The 17,898-nt window shown below is 26.0% G+C and overlaps 1 protein-coding gene across 1 annotated transcript in view; it reads right to left on the reverse strand.

The window, feature by feature from the left end:
- Positions 1 to 17,898, reverse strand: part of LOC100204754 (hamartin) — a 99,582-nt gene that overhangs the window by 39,868 nt on the left and 41,816 nt on the right. The window contains exons 4-8 of the mRNA XM_065791121.1: positions 13,171 to 13,315; positions 9,267 to 9,421; positions 7,951 to 8,024; positions 6,830 to 7,870; positions 6,325 to 6,371 (exon numbers count right to left, since the gene is read on the reverse strand). Of these exons, the coding sequence (XP_065647193.1) occupies positions 6,325 to 6,371; positions 6,830 to 7,870; positions 7,951 to 8,024; positions 9,267 to 9,421; positions 13,171 to 13,315 (1,462 nt within the window). The remainder of the gene's footprint in view (positions 1 to 6,324; positions 6,372 to 6,829; positions 7,871 to 7,950; positions 8,025 to 9,266; positions 9,422 to 13,170; positions 13,316 to 17,898) is intronic.

Raw genomic sequence — 17,898 nt, forward strand, 5'->3', positions numbered from 1 at the left:
TTTTTCGTGTGTTAAAGTAATAATCTGGATTAATAAATGGATAAATTAGGCAGAAAAATTAGAAACCTGATTCTGGCAGGAATAACTATTATAAGTAGTTTAACAGTTTAGTTTATTATCGCTGTGAGTAATTGTCATAGTTTTATCAATAAATTTTGCAGAAAACAATTATAAATGATTGCCATTGTTGTGGATAATGTGATGAACCATTTAACATAATATTACAAAACTCCTCAAATATAAAACATTGTGTATTTGGCATTTTGTAATTCATGTCCAATTTTTAAAGCGTGCCATATAAAAACCTGTCTCTTAACATTTTAAGTTGAAAAAATACCAAAATTGGAATGAACAGTTTTAACATTTAAAACTCAATTTTGAAAATAGACAAAATGTGTAATGCTACACCATTTTTCTATTTTCAACGAAATCATTGCAATTTTGTCACTTTGAAAACTTTAAGTAGATAAAAGACATAATATAAGTTTTACAAAATAAAATAATCTTACATATTTTTATGTAAAAATCTAGATAAAGATTTATACTTATAATTGTTAAAAACAAGTTGCGCTACTCAAATATCAAAACCATATATATTACTTAATTTTTAAGTGTATCACAAAATTTTTTTGGGATTTAGTAAAAAGTTATGCAACTAACGTGATTTGGTGATTGAGGCAGAAAAAATAATACAATATCTTGAAAAAAAAAATTTACACAATGCATCATATACCAAAACTGTTATGAATTAAACACGCATGAAATAAAGTATCAAGTCTGCAGATTACAGCTAACATTATACAGACTCGGAGAACCGAAAAAAAATGGAGACAGCGAGCATTGACTAAAACGACAATTTTAATTTTATTGGTATGAATTTATTATTTAGTTTTATTAAAAAAAGTTTAACCTCAAATTTTTATTAAACATTTTCTTTAATATGAACACAACTTGTCTCGACACTTGAGGATCTCTTTAAACATGATTAAAAAAAGATTTTTGGTACATTGAATAAAATAAGAAGAATATTTAAAAAAAAATTTATTTTTATATTCTTTTCATTTTTTTATTTTTATATTCTACTCATTTTTCACCCTATCCTTGTACACATCCTGCTTAAGCATTGCAAAAATCCTCTATAGCACAAGCTTCTGGCAAGTTTGCTGGATTGTCAATTTTTGGAACAAGTTGTATTTTCTGGGTTTTCACCCAAAAATGTTACCGAACCAGCATAGTAAGATGTTGCTAAATCGAGTCAATAGATGTACTTGGTGTCTTGATAATGTTTATTAATAAAAAAAGGTTGCAAGCCCTTCTGTAAATATTCTTTTAATTACATTTCTTGGTTTATCACTTGGCTAGAAGGAACAATCTAAATTATTGACCCCTCGTAAGGAGATGTGCTATCCATACAAGTAATTTTTATTCAAATTTACTGTCATAATACTTAACAATGCCTGATGTTAAAATTTGATTATTTGAATAGTATATATTAGTACCGCCAGGCACTACAACAAAGGTTCAACAAAGTGAAATAAGACTCATGAATAATAAATGGTCACTGTATTTTGAATAAAGTTGATTATAATTTTGACAACCCCAAAGCCTTTGTTCAGAAGTTGTTTGGTCTTTTTTTAATTTTATAACAATGAATTATAACATTTTAAGATTTGTCCGATGGTGCTTTAGCTACAGCCAAGCCTTCTAGCCTTCAAAAGTGACCACTTTGATGATTAAAAGTGACCACTTTGATGGTTAAAAGTGGCCACTTTGATGGCTAAAAGTGACTTTGATGGTTAACATTTTCCATAATTCAATGTCTTTGTTTTGTTTATTAAAAGTAGGCCTTCTTCCACTTCCAGCTTTCCAACCTAATGGTTTATTTTGATCATAACTGTTTATATATCTATAAATTGTATCTTTTAAGTATCCTTCCATCTTGATATGGTTTCAAACAGTGTGGTTTTCTTCAAGCTTATTTGATAAAAACTGTACACACATTTTAAATTATTATCTAAACAAAAAACAATTAGACAATTTATAGACCAGTTGATAGAGGAAAGACAAAGTTTTAACTTGATACCAAATACTTATTACTTTATCAAACATGCTCGTAAATGGCATATTCAAAACTTCCAGGTACAATAAGCAACGCTTGTTCAGCTTATAATAAGAGTATAAAAACACTTTCAAGAGTTTGCGAGGAGGAAAAGGATAAGCTGTTAAATAGATTCTTAAAAATTTTATAATATATAAAATATTAGCATTACAATGTATGCTTTAGTGCAGACTGCATTTTTCTGTTTTGCACAGACATAATAAATAAACAACATGAAATCATTACAGCTAACTTCTAGAGTGGAATGTTATTTATTTTAACAAAGCACACATAAAAACGCAATTTGAATAGAAATGAGCGCAAATGAAATGCAAATAGAAAATTACTATACAAACACAAGGTGAATAGAAAATTACTATAAAAAAATCAAAATTTCAGAATATTTTTAATATTTTAAAATGACAATTAAACTAAATTTGATTTATTGTTTGGAATATTCCACACATACAGATGTGTATATAATAAAAATCAATATTCATTTTTTCAAACTTTTCAAATTAGTTTTTTTTTTAATATAGTATAGGTCTTTTATTAAGTATCATTTATCTTAAATAAAATGACAATGAAATAGATAGTGCCAAAAAACAAATTAGCAGCATTCAGTTTCGAAAACGAAAAAGAGGACAGACCATTTACAACAGTTGTGGTGAAAATCAGTTATTAAAATTATAATAGTTTTGAAAAAAGAATTTTCAACTAAATTTCTTGCGTTATAATAATCTCTTGATTTTTTAACAATAAAAAAAGCGAATTAAACATGAATTTATTTTTAAAGAATTTATTTTAATAATTAAAGAAATATTAAGAAATACGAAAACTGTTAACTGTTTCTTAATCAAGTTAACAGCATAATAATATTTAAAAAATATAACAAAACAAAGAAATTTGTTGATGGTGTGTTATGTGTTCGCTGTTATAGATACAAATTCAAAACACTTGTCAATAAAAAAACTTTGTATAAAAAATAGAAAACTTTTTTTGAGTTTTCACCAATTTTTTAATCTCATAAATGCTCTTGAGAACATTATCTCAAGCCCGCATAATCACGCTTGATGACAACTTATTACAAATTTACGAGCACAAAATAACATGCTAGGCAATTTTCTTTACCGCAAGCCCTATATGTATGTATATATATATATATATATATATATATATATATATATATATATATATATATATATATATATATATATATATATATATATATATATATATATATATACACACACAGTTAAATCCCATTAACTTGGACCCTGGATAAGTCAGACTTTTACTAAGTCAGGCGGAATTTCAATTCTCCTTGAACATTCTCTATCAACTTACTGTAAATTCACCCACTTAAGTCATACCCTGGTTAAGTCAGACCATTCGCTAACTCATACTGTTTTTTAAGGTCCCTAAGGCAAAAAACTTTGCTTAACTAGGACTTTTATTTTGAATTACATATAAGTGCATACAATAACAAAACTTCCAATACTTCAATAAAAATTCAAAACTTTAAACGTTTGAAAATAAAATACTTTTGCGGCAAATATAATTAAACATAGCTAAACAAACAGAGATTCAGCTAAGCTTCGATTAAATTCTATTTGTTAATAACTATTACATTAAAAATTCAAAAATATCAATTAAAATTCAATTAAAATTAAACTTAAATGTTCGAAAATTAATTACCTTTGCGTCAAACATAATTTAACTGAACATTTTCACTGATATCTTTGATTCAGTTATACTTTGATCAAGTTTTATTTACTAAAAATGTCGAAGGTTGCTAAAAAAAAGCTATCAAGTGGAACTATAACAGAAAAATACAAAATACTAAAAGAACTCTACAAAGGAGAATCATCTGTATCTATATCAAAGAAATATGGCATTCCAAAACAAACATTGTCTGGATGGTCAAAAGAAAAAAACTGAACATATTGTATATTCAGAAGTTGAAAAAAACTAAAACTTTTATGAAAAGAGTGTGGATGCATGTCTCCCTAAAGGAGGATTTGGATAAAGCATGTTATATGTGGCTTTTAAACACCTTACACCAAAACATTCCTGTGTCTGTAAAGCATTTTTAAAGTCAAAGCTTTGCATTTTTCAAAAGAACTTGGTTGTGATAACTTTCAAGCATCCAATGGATGCTTAGATAGAAGGATAAAAAGAAACAATGTATTGTTTAAAACAATATCTGGTATTTTATCACTTTACTTTTTCATTGATATTTACATTTTTTTCAGTCATTTGTCTAAAAAATAATAATAAGCATGGAACTCTCATTTCTATTCCATTGCCCATAAACCATAAACCAATAAATTGTCAATCCAATTCTTTTGTTTCAATTTGTTTAAAGCCATTACCACGTTTTGTTTTACTATGACGCACTGCATGAAAAGCAAATAAAGTCCTAAACGATGGCTAATAAAATTTATGCTAATTTTAAAGTTGGTTTTCTTATTTTTTATAGATGAAAGTCAAGATGTTACTAATGAAATGACCGCTCCTTGGAGGGAAACAACTTTGCCGACAATATTGACTTGTTATAATTCGCTTGACATATTCAATGCAGATGAGTTGGGTTTGTTTTATAAAGCACTTCCAAAAAAAAGTATGCATTTAAAAGGTGAGAAATGTAGTAGAGGTAAGAATTGCAAGATACGACTAACTTAGCTTGCTGCAGCTAACATGTGTGCAGAAAAACTTCTGATGTTTGTTTTCAAACCCCATTGCTTTAAAAGAATTAGAAGTACTCCATGTCATTACCGTGCGCAAAAAAAGAGCTAGATGACCTCTGAACTATTTGAGGAGTGGGTTAGAGAAAACGACAGAAAGTTTGCATTAGAAGTTCCTAAGGTAGCATTTGTCATTGATAATTGCACTACCTATCTGAATATTGAGAATCTTAAATCGATCATACTCTACTTCCCTCCCCCCTCCCAAAACCTAGCTTCATGTTTGCAGCCAATGGATCAAGGAGTCATACAATCGTTGAAGTGTAAGTACCAAACTAATTTGAATAATAAGATCATAAATGCTATTGATAACTGAAAACAAATGCCTATAATGTCCATACTTAATGCTATGAAAATGCTTGTTCATTCTTGGAATGAAGTTTCAGAAACCACTATTATTAACTACTTCTGCAAAGCAGGATTTAAGGAAGGACAAAGTACCAGACAAAGATGAAAATTACTTCCCCGCATTAAAAAATTCAAATGATTAGTTACATCAGCGTGAAATCGAAGAACATTTGATAAGTCTCGAAATCTTTGCTTAATTTGGACATTCGTCAAGTCGGACAGTAGATATATACCCCTTCAGAGTCTGAGTTAACAGGATTTTACTGTATATATATATATATATATATATATATATATATATATATATATATATATATATATATATATATATATATATATATATATATATATATATATATATATATATATATATATTCATATATTTAATTTATCATAATTATAGTTATGATAATACAATTATAACAAGAATATATATATTTTCTCACCTGAAATGAACCAATAGCATAAAACCAAAATGCAATTGACAATTGTATTAGTGAAATATATTTACAATGTGTATTGACTCATTTGCAATTCACTCATGAAATGAGTAAATTGACAAACATATTTCCAAAATAAAAAATGCTATATAACTTTTCTTAATGATACTCAATGATAATGGCGAATTGTTTTTTAAATTTCAAGTTTTCTTTCTGTACTAAACATAAAAAAGTGACTCAAAAACTCATTTTTCAAGTGCAAATTTAGTTCAGGTTTTCTTCTTGCATTATACCCTTAGTTATGAGTATTAAACATTAATAGAACTTTTCTTATAGCTAGCAAAATATTAAAAGTCAAAAAATAACATTTATGCTACAGAGAAATAGTTTATCATTATGCTGCTTTACACAAATGATAATATTAAGAACTCAATAATTGTTTTGTTTAGAACAAAATCACAGCCAACATGTTGCAATTTATACAGCATTGGTTTTAGTGTTGCAAATACATTGAGGAAACAAATAGTTAAAATAAAAGAATGTAGCAGTATTATAAAAATTTGCTTAGTTTAGGAGATTTAAGGTCGCTTTGCTTCTAAATATATAATGTATAACTTGATCTGGATAATGTGTAACATTACAAAACATTGATATGTCAGTAAAAGTGAATAGAATAAGTATAAAAGCATACCACCAAAATATGTCCAATCAGTATCTAACTGACTAGTTAATGGAATTCTAAAACAAAAAAATTAGAACAAAAATTTTAGTAAAATAAAAATTAATAATTCAAGTAAAGAATAATAAATTAATAAAGATTATTATAAACAAAAAATAATTTTTGAGTTTTAAGTTTTGAGGGAAAATAAAAACAAAAAATAATTAAGTTTTGAGGGAAAATAAAAACTAATAAATTATTAGGCAAAAGAAACTAACAAAAAAAAATTTCTGAAATTAAAAATAATTTTTTTTTTTGATTTAAGCTCAGCAAAAAGGAAGACAGTTTTATAAACAGATAGAGTTCAATAAACAGACATAGCTGTATAGATTTGAAAAAGATGATTAATAATTTGACAAGATATTACTTACATATTTTCATAGACACTGCATGTAGATTTGAATTATAGATATATGTTAGTAGAATTATTAGTATAATCCAATCAAAATCATTTTAAAATAAAAGCAATAAATCTTACCTGCTTAGTTCATAAAAATGAACATCAGCACCATACTGAATGAAGTCGTCAAGTAAACTTAAAGGGCTTCGAGTTCTACAAGTATGTTTACAATCAATATCTACAATATCGGAATCTTTTCTAGTAGGTTTAACTGTTAATTCCACAAACATGTCCTTTATTGTGGAGAACAATGGCATACTTGAAGGAACATCACTAAATGAAACTGAATCATTGATTTGATTGATTGAACTTAATGTGTCATCTGCTTGTGGTATTTTTGATTCAACTATTGATTCTTCTTTTAACTTTTTTTCAGATAATGGGGATACAACATTATTTGAGCTAAAAGCAAACTGTTGGTTACATTTAACCATTGGACTAACTGGTGCTGATTGTACATATAACTGGTCAGATATACCAAGACTCAATGTTTTAGCAAGATCTTTCTTTACAATGAGTCCTTCTGTGGAGCAAGGTCTTTTTGATTGAGACTTTGTGCTACTCATTCTTGGAGATCCTTGATCTAAAGGAGTTGAATGAGTTGTTGTGTTAGACATCCATCTTTTTACTTTAGTTTTTGGCACATTTTCAAAGTTTTTAAGCTTAAAGCTAGGAGAATCTCGAGAGGATTCACCAGAAGACTTCCGTTCCAGAAGATTTTCAATTAAATTAGGAATGCTACTGATGGATTCATTTTCAGAATAAAGAGGTTTAAAACTGTTCACAGACAAACAATCATGAGCACTGTTACTTGGGGACATGGGCCTAGACAAAGCAGGGTTAGATAAACCGCATAACTCTGATGGATTGCAGAGAGATAATTGACTACTTGATATATCAAGCAAAGCTACATTTATCTGTTTGTCCTGATTTTGGGAAACTTTTAATTGGTTTCCATGATGTTGTCTAAAAAATATTTCACTTTTTTTTGGAGTTAAATCAGAGGGCAATGTTTGCTTTATATCAACAATATATGTTGCTTCTTTAATAGCATCAACAGGATCAAGTGATATTTTAGCACATTCTGCAATAATATCATGTGGTTGGTATATTTTCCATCTAAAAACAATTCAATAAATAATTGGGAAAAATAAAAATAGCAATTGTTTATTGGTGAAATCAAGGTCTAAAACAAATACTTTTCTATTCGTGTTTCAGATTTCCTTGTCTCCGTAATTAAATCTGAATGAAACTTCACAAATTCAAACATAGGCTAAATAAAAGCACAAAAAAAAATCAATAATACCAAGCATTAAAAGCATTAAAAAAAATATCAGATAATATTTATTTGCATAAACAAGCGTCACTATTTTTTTTTAACTTGTTTTGAATTTAGCCTTAAAATTGTAACTGAGCATACAACTATTTTATTCATTGTATTTTGCAATAAAAAAATGTTTTGAAAAAAATCAGTATTAGCAGCAAAGAAAAACAAATCATTTTACTAAAAAACTACAAACTTATAATCATAAATTAACATAAATTAATATCATTTTAATGCAATTGGTTAGTAGAAAGCTTTAAGTTTTAAAGCGGTTATTTTATAACTGCTTAAAATTTAAAGTAAACCACTGCTTTGATAATTTAGTCATGTGCAAAAATTTTTAGTTTGTTTATGAATATAGGAGCCAATTATACTGTTTTCAGAATGTTTGCAAAGATAAAACTATTAGTTTATAATAACCTTTCTTATTTTCAATATGTGTAGTCTGTTCTAATTTTAATCTGTTTCAGTCTGTTCTAATTTTAATCTGTATAACATGTTTCAACTTCAATCTGTATAATATATTTTAACTTCAATCTGTATAATACATTTTAACTTCAAACTGTATAATATGTTTTAACTTCAACCTGTATAATATGTTTTAACTTCTTTATAGCCTGGTCTAAATTCAATCTGTTTCAATCTGTGTAGCCTGTTTTAATTTCAAACTGTTTTAGTCAATTCTAATTTCAATCTGTTTCAGAAGTGACCTCATTGATGAGAACATAAAACCATTTCTAAAATTAAAAGCAATAACAACAAAATTGGCACCATTAATTTAAACTTTTAAAGAACATGCAAGCCTAGTTTTCATATTAAATGTTTGGCACTGCTCATTTAATTAATCAATTAATTTTAACTTATATAGAATTTAATTTTTATTATTTTTTTTTGTTCCTGATTTTATAGCCACATATGAAATAAAATTTAATCTGAAACCTCAATTGAAGTGTTGTTAATATTTGGCTAGAAAAAGTAGGATTACTTATATCCTGCTCTATTTGCTTTTATCATTTAGTATTTAAAATTTTAAAGAGTTAAATAAAAAACCAAATCTCAGAAATGACTATTTTATCTAAAAGTATTTGTAGTGAAATTTTAACTAATTAAAATATTTCTTTTGGTTACTGTATTGAAATGATTGCAAATGCATTGGCTTTTTAGTCTTTTTTTCAAATACAAATTACTTACCCGAATTACATTCTGAAAAGTTAAATTATTTTTTTGCTCTCCAAAACATGATCTCATGTAAGAGGTGAAATTATTAGGATACATGGTGTACAAACGATGAAAAAATATATATAACCCAACTCGTAAATGTAGAACAAATACCTCGGGAATATCACCTAAAAATAAGTATTAAAAATATTACAAATGAATTTCAAAATATAAAGATGATTAAAAAGATGTTAAAATCTATTTATAATACTCAACTTTTAAAAAACACATATGAACTCAAATATATAACACAAAAATTTACAAAATAATTAAAAGAAACAATATAAATGCAATGAAATCTTAAATTAACTTAAATTAAATAAATGCAATGGTTCTTAAATTAACTACAACAAAGGACACAGTGGTATATGCAAATAATACAACTTAATATGATTAAATGACTATGCATCTAACTTTTTTATTTAACTCAGGGTTTAATTATTCGATAGAAAGTACTTCCTTAATTTTTAGTTTGTTTATGAGCAGAGTACAAAACAATAAAACAAAGAGAGTTGAAACAACCAAAGTTAGATTTATGTTGATACTTTTGGATCTTTTCCTTCTAAAACCGTGTTTGAAATTACTTGAGTACTTTGATTCTAAACAAATGGTAAATTACACTTTCTTGATGTATTGAAATGAATGATAACCTCAGATCTAATGTAGGCCATTAAAAAACTGTTTATTATTATTATTAATTTTATTTTTATTCAGCTTATTATTATTAGTGACTATTGAAAAACATATAAATTTAGTTTTTGTATCATTTCACTACTAATATGAACTAATGCATAAATATTAAAACAAGTATATCATTTTTAAAGATTGTAGAAAACCTACTTAAGAAGTTAAATAGTTTAAATTTTTTTTTTTAATTATAAATTTAAATTATAAATCATTAATAACAAACAGTATAAATTGCTTTTATATATATATATATATATATATATATATATATATATATATATATATATATATATATATATATATATATATATATATACATATATATATATATATATATATATATATATATATATATATATATATATATATATATATATATATAGTATATATATATATATATATATATATATATATATATATATATATATATATATATATATATATATATATATATATATATATAAATTAGTAAAAACACTTATCTAACTTTTTTCTTCAACTTTAAGTTTCACCATTGCTGGATCATCAGGAAGAGTTCCTGATGATCCAGCAATGGTCAAACTTAAAGTTGAAGAAAAAAGTCAGATAAGTGTTTTTACTAATTTATATATATATATATATATATATATATATATATATATATATATATATATATATATATATATATATATATATATATACATATATATATATATACATATATATATATATATATATATATATATATATATATATATATATATATATATATATATATATATATATATATATATATATATATATATATACAAACACTTGTTTTTTAGCTTTTCTTTAATTTTTTACTATAAAATGTAACCTTTGTGTTTTTTCTTTAGAGTTTAGAAAACTGGAAAAAGTTTAAAAACTTGAAAAAAAAATTTAAATTAAAAAATTGAATTGATAGATTGCCTGCCCAAACCAAAATCTTCAGTTGATGTAGCAGCACTCCTTCCATGTTTTACCTATTTGTCAGTCAATGTAGCAGCACTCTTTGTATGTTCTACCTATTTGTCAGTAAATGTTGCAGCACTCCTCCTATGTTCTAACTACAATTTAGTCATTGTTGCAGCACTCCTCATATGTTCTACTTTTTTGTCAGTTGATAAAGCAGCACTCTTCGCGTATTCTATCTATTTTTATATATATCAGGCCTTGTTTTAAAGCATTAAGCTGCCGGCAATGTACGTACACGTAAATCAATTTTATGTATGCCTAGAGCAATTTCCATTAAGCAAGTTTTTATCATTTTTTTAACTTTTAAATTATTCTATAAGCGGTAAGATAAAAGAAGTAACTAATTTCATAAAAAACCACATTAAATTTTGAATAGCGATTATGTAAAAAAGTTTGTTATAGAAATTTGAATGACAATTATGTTAGATATAAGCATTATTTACTAATTAAAAAAACTCGAAAAAATTAAAAACTATGAAAATTTAATATCTATTAACAGGATTTCAAAGAAAGAGAATGATAAAAAAAATGTTTGGGCTAAATTTTTTTGAGTAAAACAAAATAATAAATGTACATTAATTCAAGTGCGTTTAATTCCAAAGAGCTTTTGTATATGACGTCATTGTAGGATTTTTTTTTTTTTAAATCAATATTATTTGTTTTATAATATAAGTGTTTATCATCAATCATATGACTTTCCTATAAATTTTATACAAAGCTAAACAAAATAATTTTTTTTAAAGAGCGCGAGAACCAAATAAAATTAGGATTTATGATACACTCTTAAATAAAATAAATATATAAAGAAGATATTGATCACCTTATTATATATTCTGAATCTTTTTTCTTTTTATGTAAACATTTAAACTTTTTTTCTAGTTTATCTAAACCATTTATGGCTATGACATTTTTGTACTTCTATCGAAATGACATTTAACAAATTCTTTAATTTTTAATTAATAATTTTGGTAAACGACATCATTTAATAGAGATATTTGCAAAATTCTTTAATTCTTAGTTAAAATATATTTATAGATTTTACAATTAACAAATTTACAGACAGCTTTTTATTAATTAAAGCAATAGTTAATGTTTTATGGTAATAATTTAAGACAGATGGCAATTAAAATTATCAGTGTGTTGCAGCGTGCGTTAAAAAAAATTTTATTTAGTATTTCGCAACTTATATGTCATATTTGACAAGTGTTTTACATTAAAACCTGTCTCTTAACATTAAAAATCAAAAAAACTACTAAAGTTGACAATAAAAAGTCTATAAATTTAAATGATTTCAATTTTAAAATTGACTCGATAATGCTGCACTTTTTTGTAATCTTGACCAATAATTGTTCAATTTTAAAAGCAATACATGCTCAACAGAATAAATTTCATTAAATATATTCTACCTAGATTAAATAAGAATTTCGAGAATATTTGTACCTGATGAAAAGTTTAGCAAATAAATGCTGTTAATTAAACTTTCATAAGGTTAAATAATACAAAATAATTTTTTTAACAGAATCTTAATAAGGATAATAATCATTTAATAACAATAAATAACACAACAATAATTTATAGCAATAGACAAGCTTATAATATCTGAAATATTTTATTCATATTTTTAATGCGAATTTCGCGAAATTTAGAAAATAAAACAACTAAAGAAATTCTATAGTAATTTATGATGAAAAAAAAATTTTAATTATTGAATTAATCAAAATTTTACAATGATGTCATACACTAAAACTCTTTGGAATGAAACACGTTTAAATACATTATAAAGTCTGTAGATTACACATTTTAAAGACCTAAAGTAACTGACTATCAAGGAGACAGTGAGCTTCAAGGAAAACAACAAAGTTAGTTTTTCTTGGGATATGTTTATTATTTTCTTTTACTCAAAAAAAATCCAGCCCAAACATTTTTTTTTATCATTTTCTTTATTATGAACACAACTTGTCTCTGCACTTTGGGATCCCTTTAACACCTAATGGTCAGAAGATCATTAAACTTGTTTAAAACCTGAATAATTTAGGTTTTGTGTAAACATCTAAAATTCTAATACCTCTTCTACTTATTAACATCAACAGAAAGAAAACGAAAAATTATTAGAAAAAAAATAAATTGCAAACAACAAAAACAACAAAAAGAAAAATAACTCACAAGTTAAACTAATAAAATAAAACTAATAAAATACTTAAAAAAAAATTTCTACCTGACTTATTAACTAGCATACCAGAAGTTCTAACAAACACTTCTAAAACATCCCCAAGATGTGGACTGATAGCTGCTGGCACAGATGGCAATAAAGAACAAAGAGTGATAATACCTGTCATTATAAAAACGACACCATTTTCATTCTAAAAAAAATAACACATTAGTTATTTTTAAAAAAATGCTATTATTAGTATCATAAATTAGATTTGAATATATATCTTAACATATATAACTTAGACATGAGACCACAACACTCAGTTTTACTGAATCATTATAAGTTCAAAAAACTTGACTCAATATAACTATTGCTGTGTGCACAAAGAGACATGAAAAAAAGCATTGCACAAGTCATGTGTAGAAGAAAAAAAAAGAAACAAAGGTTCAAAGATGATAAAAAAAAACCAAGATTTGAAGAAGACAAAAGTACTTCCTTTTATTCTAAAATTTTTTGTCTGTGGTTCCACATTCCACATTACCTATAAACTTTGTTTTATGATTAAGAATGTTTTTGTTTTTATTGTTTTTGTTATTTTACATTACTTTATTTCCTTTAAAGTCATGTTTTTTATTTTTGTTTTATAAACTAAATTACTTAGGGATTTATTCAGCCATTATGTACACAACGCAGTGTACATATACCAACTGAGAATTTTGGTCAATCTATTAATTAAGTCAGTTTTTAAAAATTTTTTTTATCGTTGTTTTAATAAAGTAATACATACTTTAAGTAAAACAAAGTAATATATATATATACATAGAGAGAGAGAGAGGTTTGGTCGGGAAGCGGGAGCGATCGCTCTGGAATACTGACTGACGGAAAGAGTATTTAGTTGCAAAAAACTGGCCAGGGTTTTTAGTCGATTTGAGAACATTTAAGTTTATGTCCGTAAAACAAAAAATTTTTGTTTTACAGACATACATGGAAATATACATAAACTTGAATGTTCTCAAAACATCTTGGTGCAGAAGAATAAAAAGCTAACCCTAAAAACCCTCCAAATTTACGAACAAACTAATTTTATTAAGTATCAAAAAATAGGCTAACTAAGCGAAATAAAGTTCTACAGTATTCCGCTGAAGTGATTTAAAAATTGTATTATTCAAGATTTGTTAAGTTTTGAGATTTTCTAGCATTAATTGTTTTAAGAATATATTATCAAACAAACTATTATTACACTAGCTCATTTTTGGAGCCACATCTGCAAAGCCATAAATCTTTTAAACTATTATTATTTGTTTACAAAAAAAAAGGTTTTACAATATATATTTTTTAGATTAACAAAATTTTGAAAGTTTATTAAAATAAAAATATACTAATAAAATTATAGATTTTATTAGTATATTCTTATTTTTTATTTAGAAATTATGTACTTTTTATGTAAATGTAATTTTGTGTATCTGTTTTTAATCTAATGTAATCTTTTAAAGCAGTTTTTATGTTTTATTTTGTAGGCATAAAGACTTTTAACAATAATTGTGTTTTCAATGAAATTATTAAAATCATCAAAGTTAATAAAACTAATTATGAAATAAGCATATAAGAAGTTTCTGGTTACTAAACACAAACATGCATACAAAGTAACTTGCGGATGAACAAGCACCGCGCCTGAGGTCATGACAGAACACAAATATATATATATGAATATATATATATATATGAATATATATATATATGAATATATATATATATATGAATATATATATATATGAATATATATATATATGAATATATATATATATATGAATATATATATATATGAATATATATATATATAGATATATATATATATATATATATATATATATATATATATATATATATATATATATATATATATATATATATATATATATATATATATATATATATATATATATATATATATATATATATTAGGGTGGAGCTTATTTTTTAAGTTTCAAATTTTGATTGTCCTACCCTCCCATCCTATTCTTTTATATATACAAATAATTACTACCAAATATTGGCTCATTTGGACAAAATTTAGAGGTAGCTCAATTCTCCCTAGCTCCCTTCGGGAGTAAGACATACTGTAGAGGGCATTTACTTTTACCGGGTATGTGCAGCCCTTTTCTCTTTACAACCCTGCGTAGTCCTTTATGCACTTTGTTGCTTGTTTTCTCTTGTTGGCCATTCTGGCCTGTTTATTCCTTCCCATTTATTGGTTGGTTAAATTAACTTAAATGGTATTTTATTAAATGGTAATGCACATGGTAATCTGAATGAAACTCTTTCTTAAAACAAATTAATAAATTCTGCAATATAAGCTAACTTTGAATAATGTGAATTCCTTTTTATTTTAGAATATAGAAAAATGTCAGTAGCAACTAGATCTAAAACACAGGTGTATCTACTTGGAGATTCTGTGGCTGAACTCACAGAAAGTAAGCTTCCATCTTTGCGTATGGCTCTTGGTTTGTTTTTGTATCACCACATAGACCTGAAAGAAACTGTTTGACAATCATTGTCTGTTACAGTTAATGAGATTGCAAGAGAACATCAAAATTGTCATACAAAACTGGAACAATCGTTTGAAGAATGGCGTTTGCTAAAAAAAAACAAAGGAAGAAAATCTGCAACTCAGCAAGCAAGAGAGGATTCTTTTATCTCCAAATTGGATGATTTATTTGATTTGGCTCATGCTAATGCTGTGAGGATGATTATCATTCAAGAAGACAAAGACTTCTTGTTTGCACAGCGAGAGAAAGGAAGACGAAGATCAATGCAGGGTTCCCAGCCAACATTTATGAATTTGCATGCCTTTGCTTGCTACTTTTTACTAAAATTGCATGCTTTTGCATGCTATTTATTAATTATGTTGCATGCTTTTGCATGCTTCTTTTTAAAAATTTGCATGCTTTTGCACGCACTCTATTATATATATAGTGTATATGAATATGTATAAATTCATAATACCATATAGATTTTTTAATTTATTATATTTTATAATTAAATATAAAATTTATAACTTATACTTAAATATAAAAGAAACTTGAAACTGATGAGTATAGAATCAATTTTAAATTGTATATAAATGTTTGAAGTATTATTAACAAAACCTTATACTAAAATATAAGTATGCTGCAAAAACATATTGTAAAGTTATTATTTTTAAATTATCATAGAAAACATATTTTTCATTACTTTAGAATTAGTTCAAATTCTACTGGAAATCAAAAAAGAAAAAAATAACAATAAAATATGTACAATACCGGCAATTAATTTGAGACCAGTGATGCGAAAACATTAATTCTATTAAAAATCAATTAAATCTATCAGTTATATTTTTGTTTATGTTTTTTTTCGATCTCAGGGAATAAAGAAACTACAAATTAGTTCATGAAATATACTTTATTTAGTTTTCTTCACAAATATTTCTAACAAATAGAAAACTTAACAAACATTAAAAAGTTAAATTATAAGATCTTTATTATTTTGCACAAGTTTCAAACTTTGCATTCATCAAAATAACCACCACGTTTCTTTATTACTGCTTCACATATTCTTCGCATACGAAAGATTAATTTGTTTAAATTTTCCATGGTTACAGCTTTCCAAGCCTTTTGGAGTAACTCCCATAAATGTTCCTCAGATTTTACTTGGAATTTCTTCACATACTGGTCTATTTCATCCCAAAGAAGCTCAATCGGATTGAGGTCTGGTGACTGCGCAGACCAGTCCATTAATGTAAGGATTTTTTCTTGTACTAGTTGATTCCGATAATTTGTACAAAGTTTAGATTTGTGCTTTGGGTCTTTATCTTGCATAAAAACAGGCTGGCGTCGAACCACCATTCAATGAGCAGATGGAATGGCATGATTCTCCAAAATTTTTCTGTATTGCTCCTTTTTCATAATTCCACGAACTCTGATCAAATCTCCTAATTTGTGACCTGCAAAACAACCCCATACCATTATTGAACCTCCTCCATGCTTAACAGTAGGCACAATGCACTGCAGAATGTAACGTTCATTCTGGTGCCGGCGTACAAATATTCTTCTCTTGTTGCCAATTAATTCAAACTTGGACTCATCGCTCCATACTACTGCATTCCATTGACTTATTGTCCAGTTGAATTGTTTGCGAGCCCATTGTAGTCGTTTCACCTTGTTTGCTTTCCTTAGCAACGGTTTTTTTGGCAGCTCTTATTGTCCAGACACACACAAGTTTTTCAGCAGTTTCATTGTATTCTTTCATTATTTGTGGAGCTGTTAATTTTCTGTTTGACATAGATAATCTCGTAATACGACAATCACCATGTTCATCTATCTTTCTAGGCTGTCCAGGTCGTGGTAAGTCACAATATTGACCAGTTTCCTTGAAACGCTTGATTGTTTTGTGAACTCCAGTCTTTGATATTTTCATTCTTTCGGCAATTTTTCTTTCTGAAACACCTTCATCAAGTAAAACAATGCGAACTTTCTGTTCAAAGCTTAATTCTCGAACTGGAGCCATTTTAGTATGACAAAATAGAAACTAAAAAAAAATAAACAGTTCAAATAATACAATATTTGTATATTCATTTGCAAGTCATTATATACTATATTGGATCTACATAAAGTATCTACAAGAAGCTACCGATAAGTAAAATTTTTGTATACTTTTGTACATAAGCAAATTTTTGGGTGCAAAAATGCACCCAAAAATTTGCTTATGTACACCCATATCCTATTCTATCCACTTATTTATTGTGTTCTATTTATT

This window comes from Hydra vulgaris, chromosome 02 (genome assembly GCF_038396675.1).
Source record: "Hydra vulgaris chromosome 02, alternate assembly HydraT2T_AEP".
In the NCBI taxonomy this organism is placed as follows: domain Eukaryota; kingdom Metazoa; phylum Cnidaria; class Hydrozoa; order Anthoathecata; family Hydridae; genus Hydra; species Hydra vulgaris.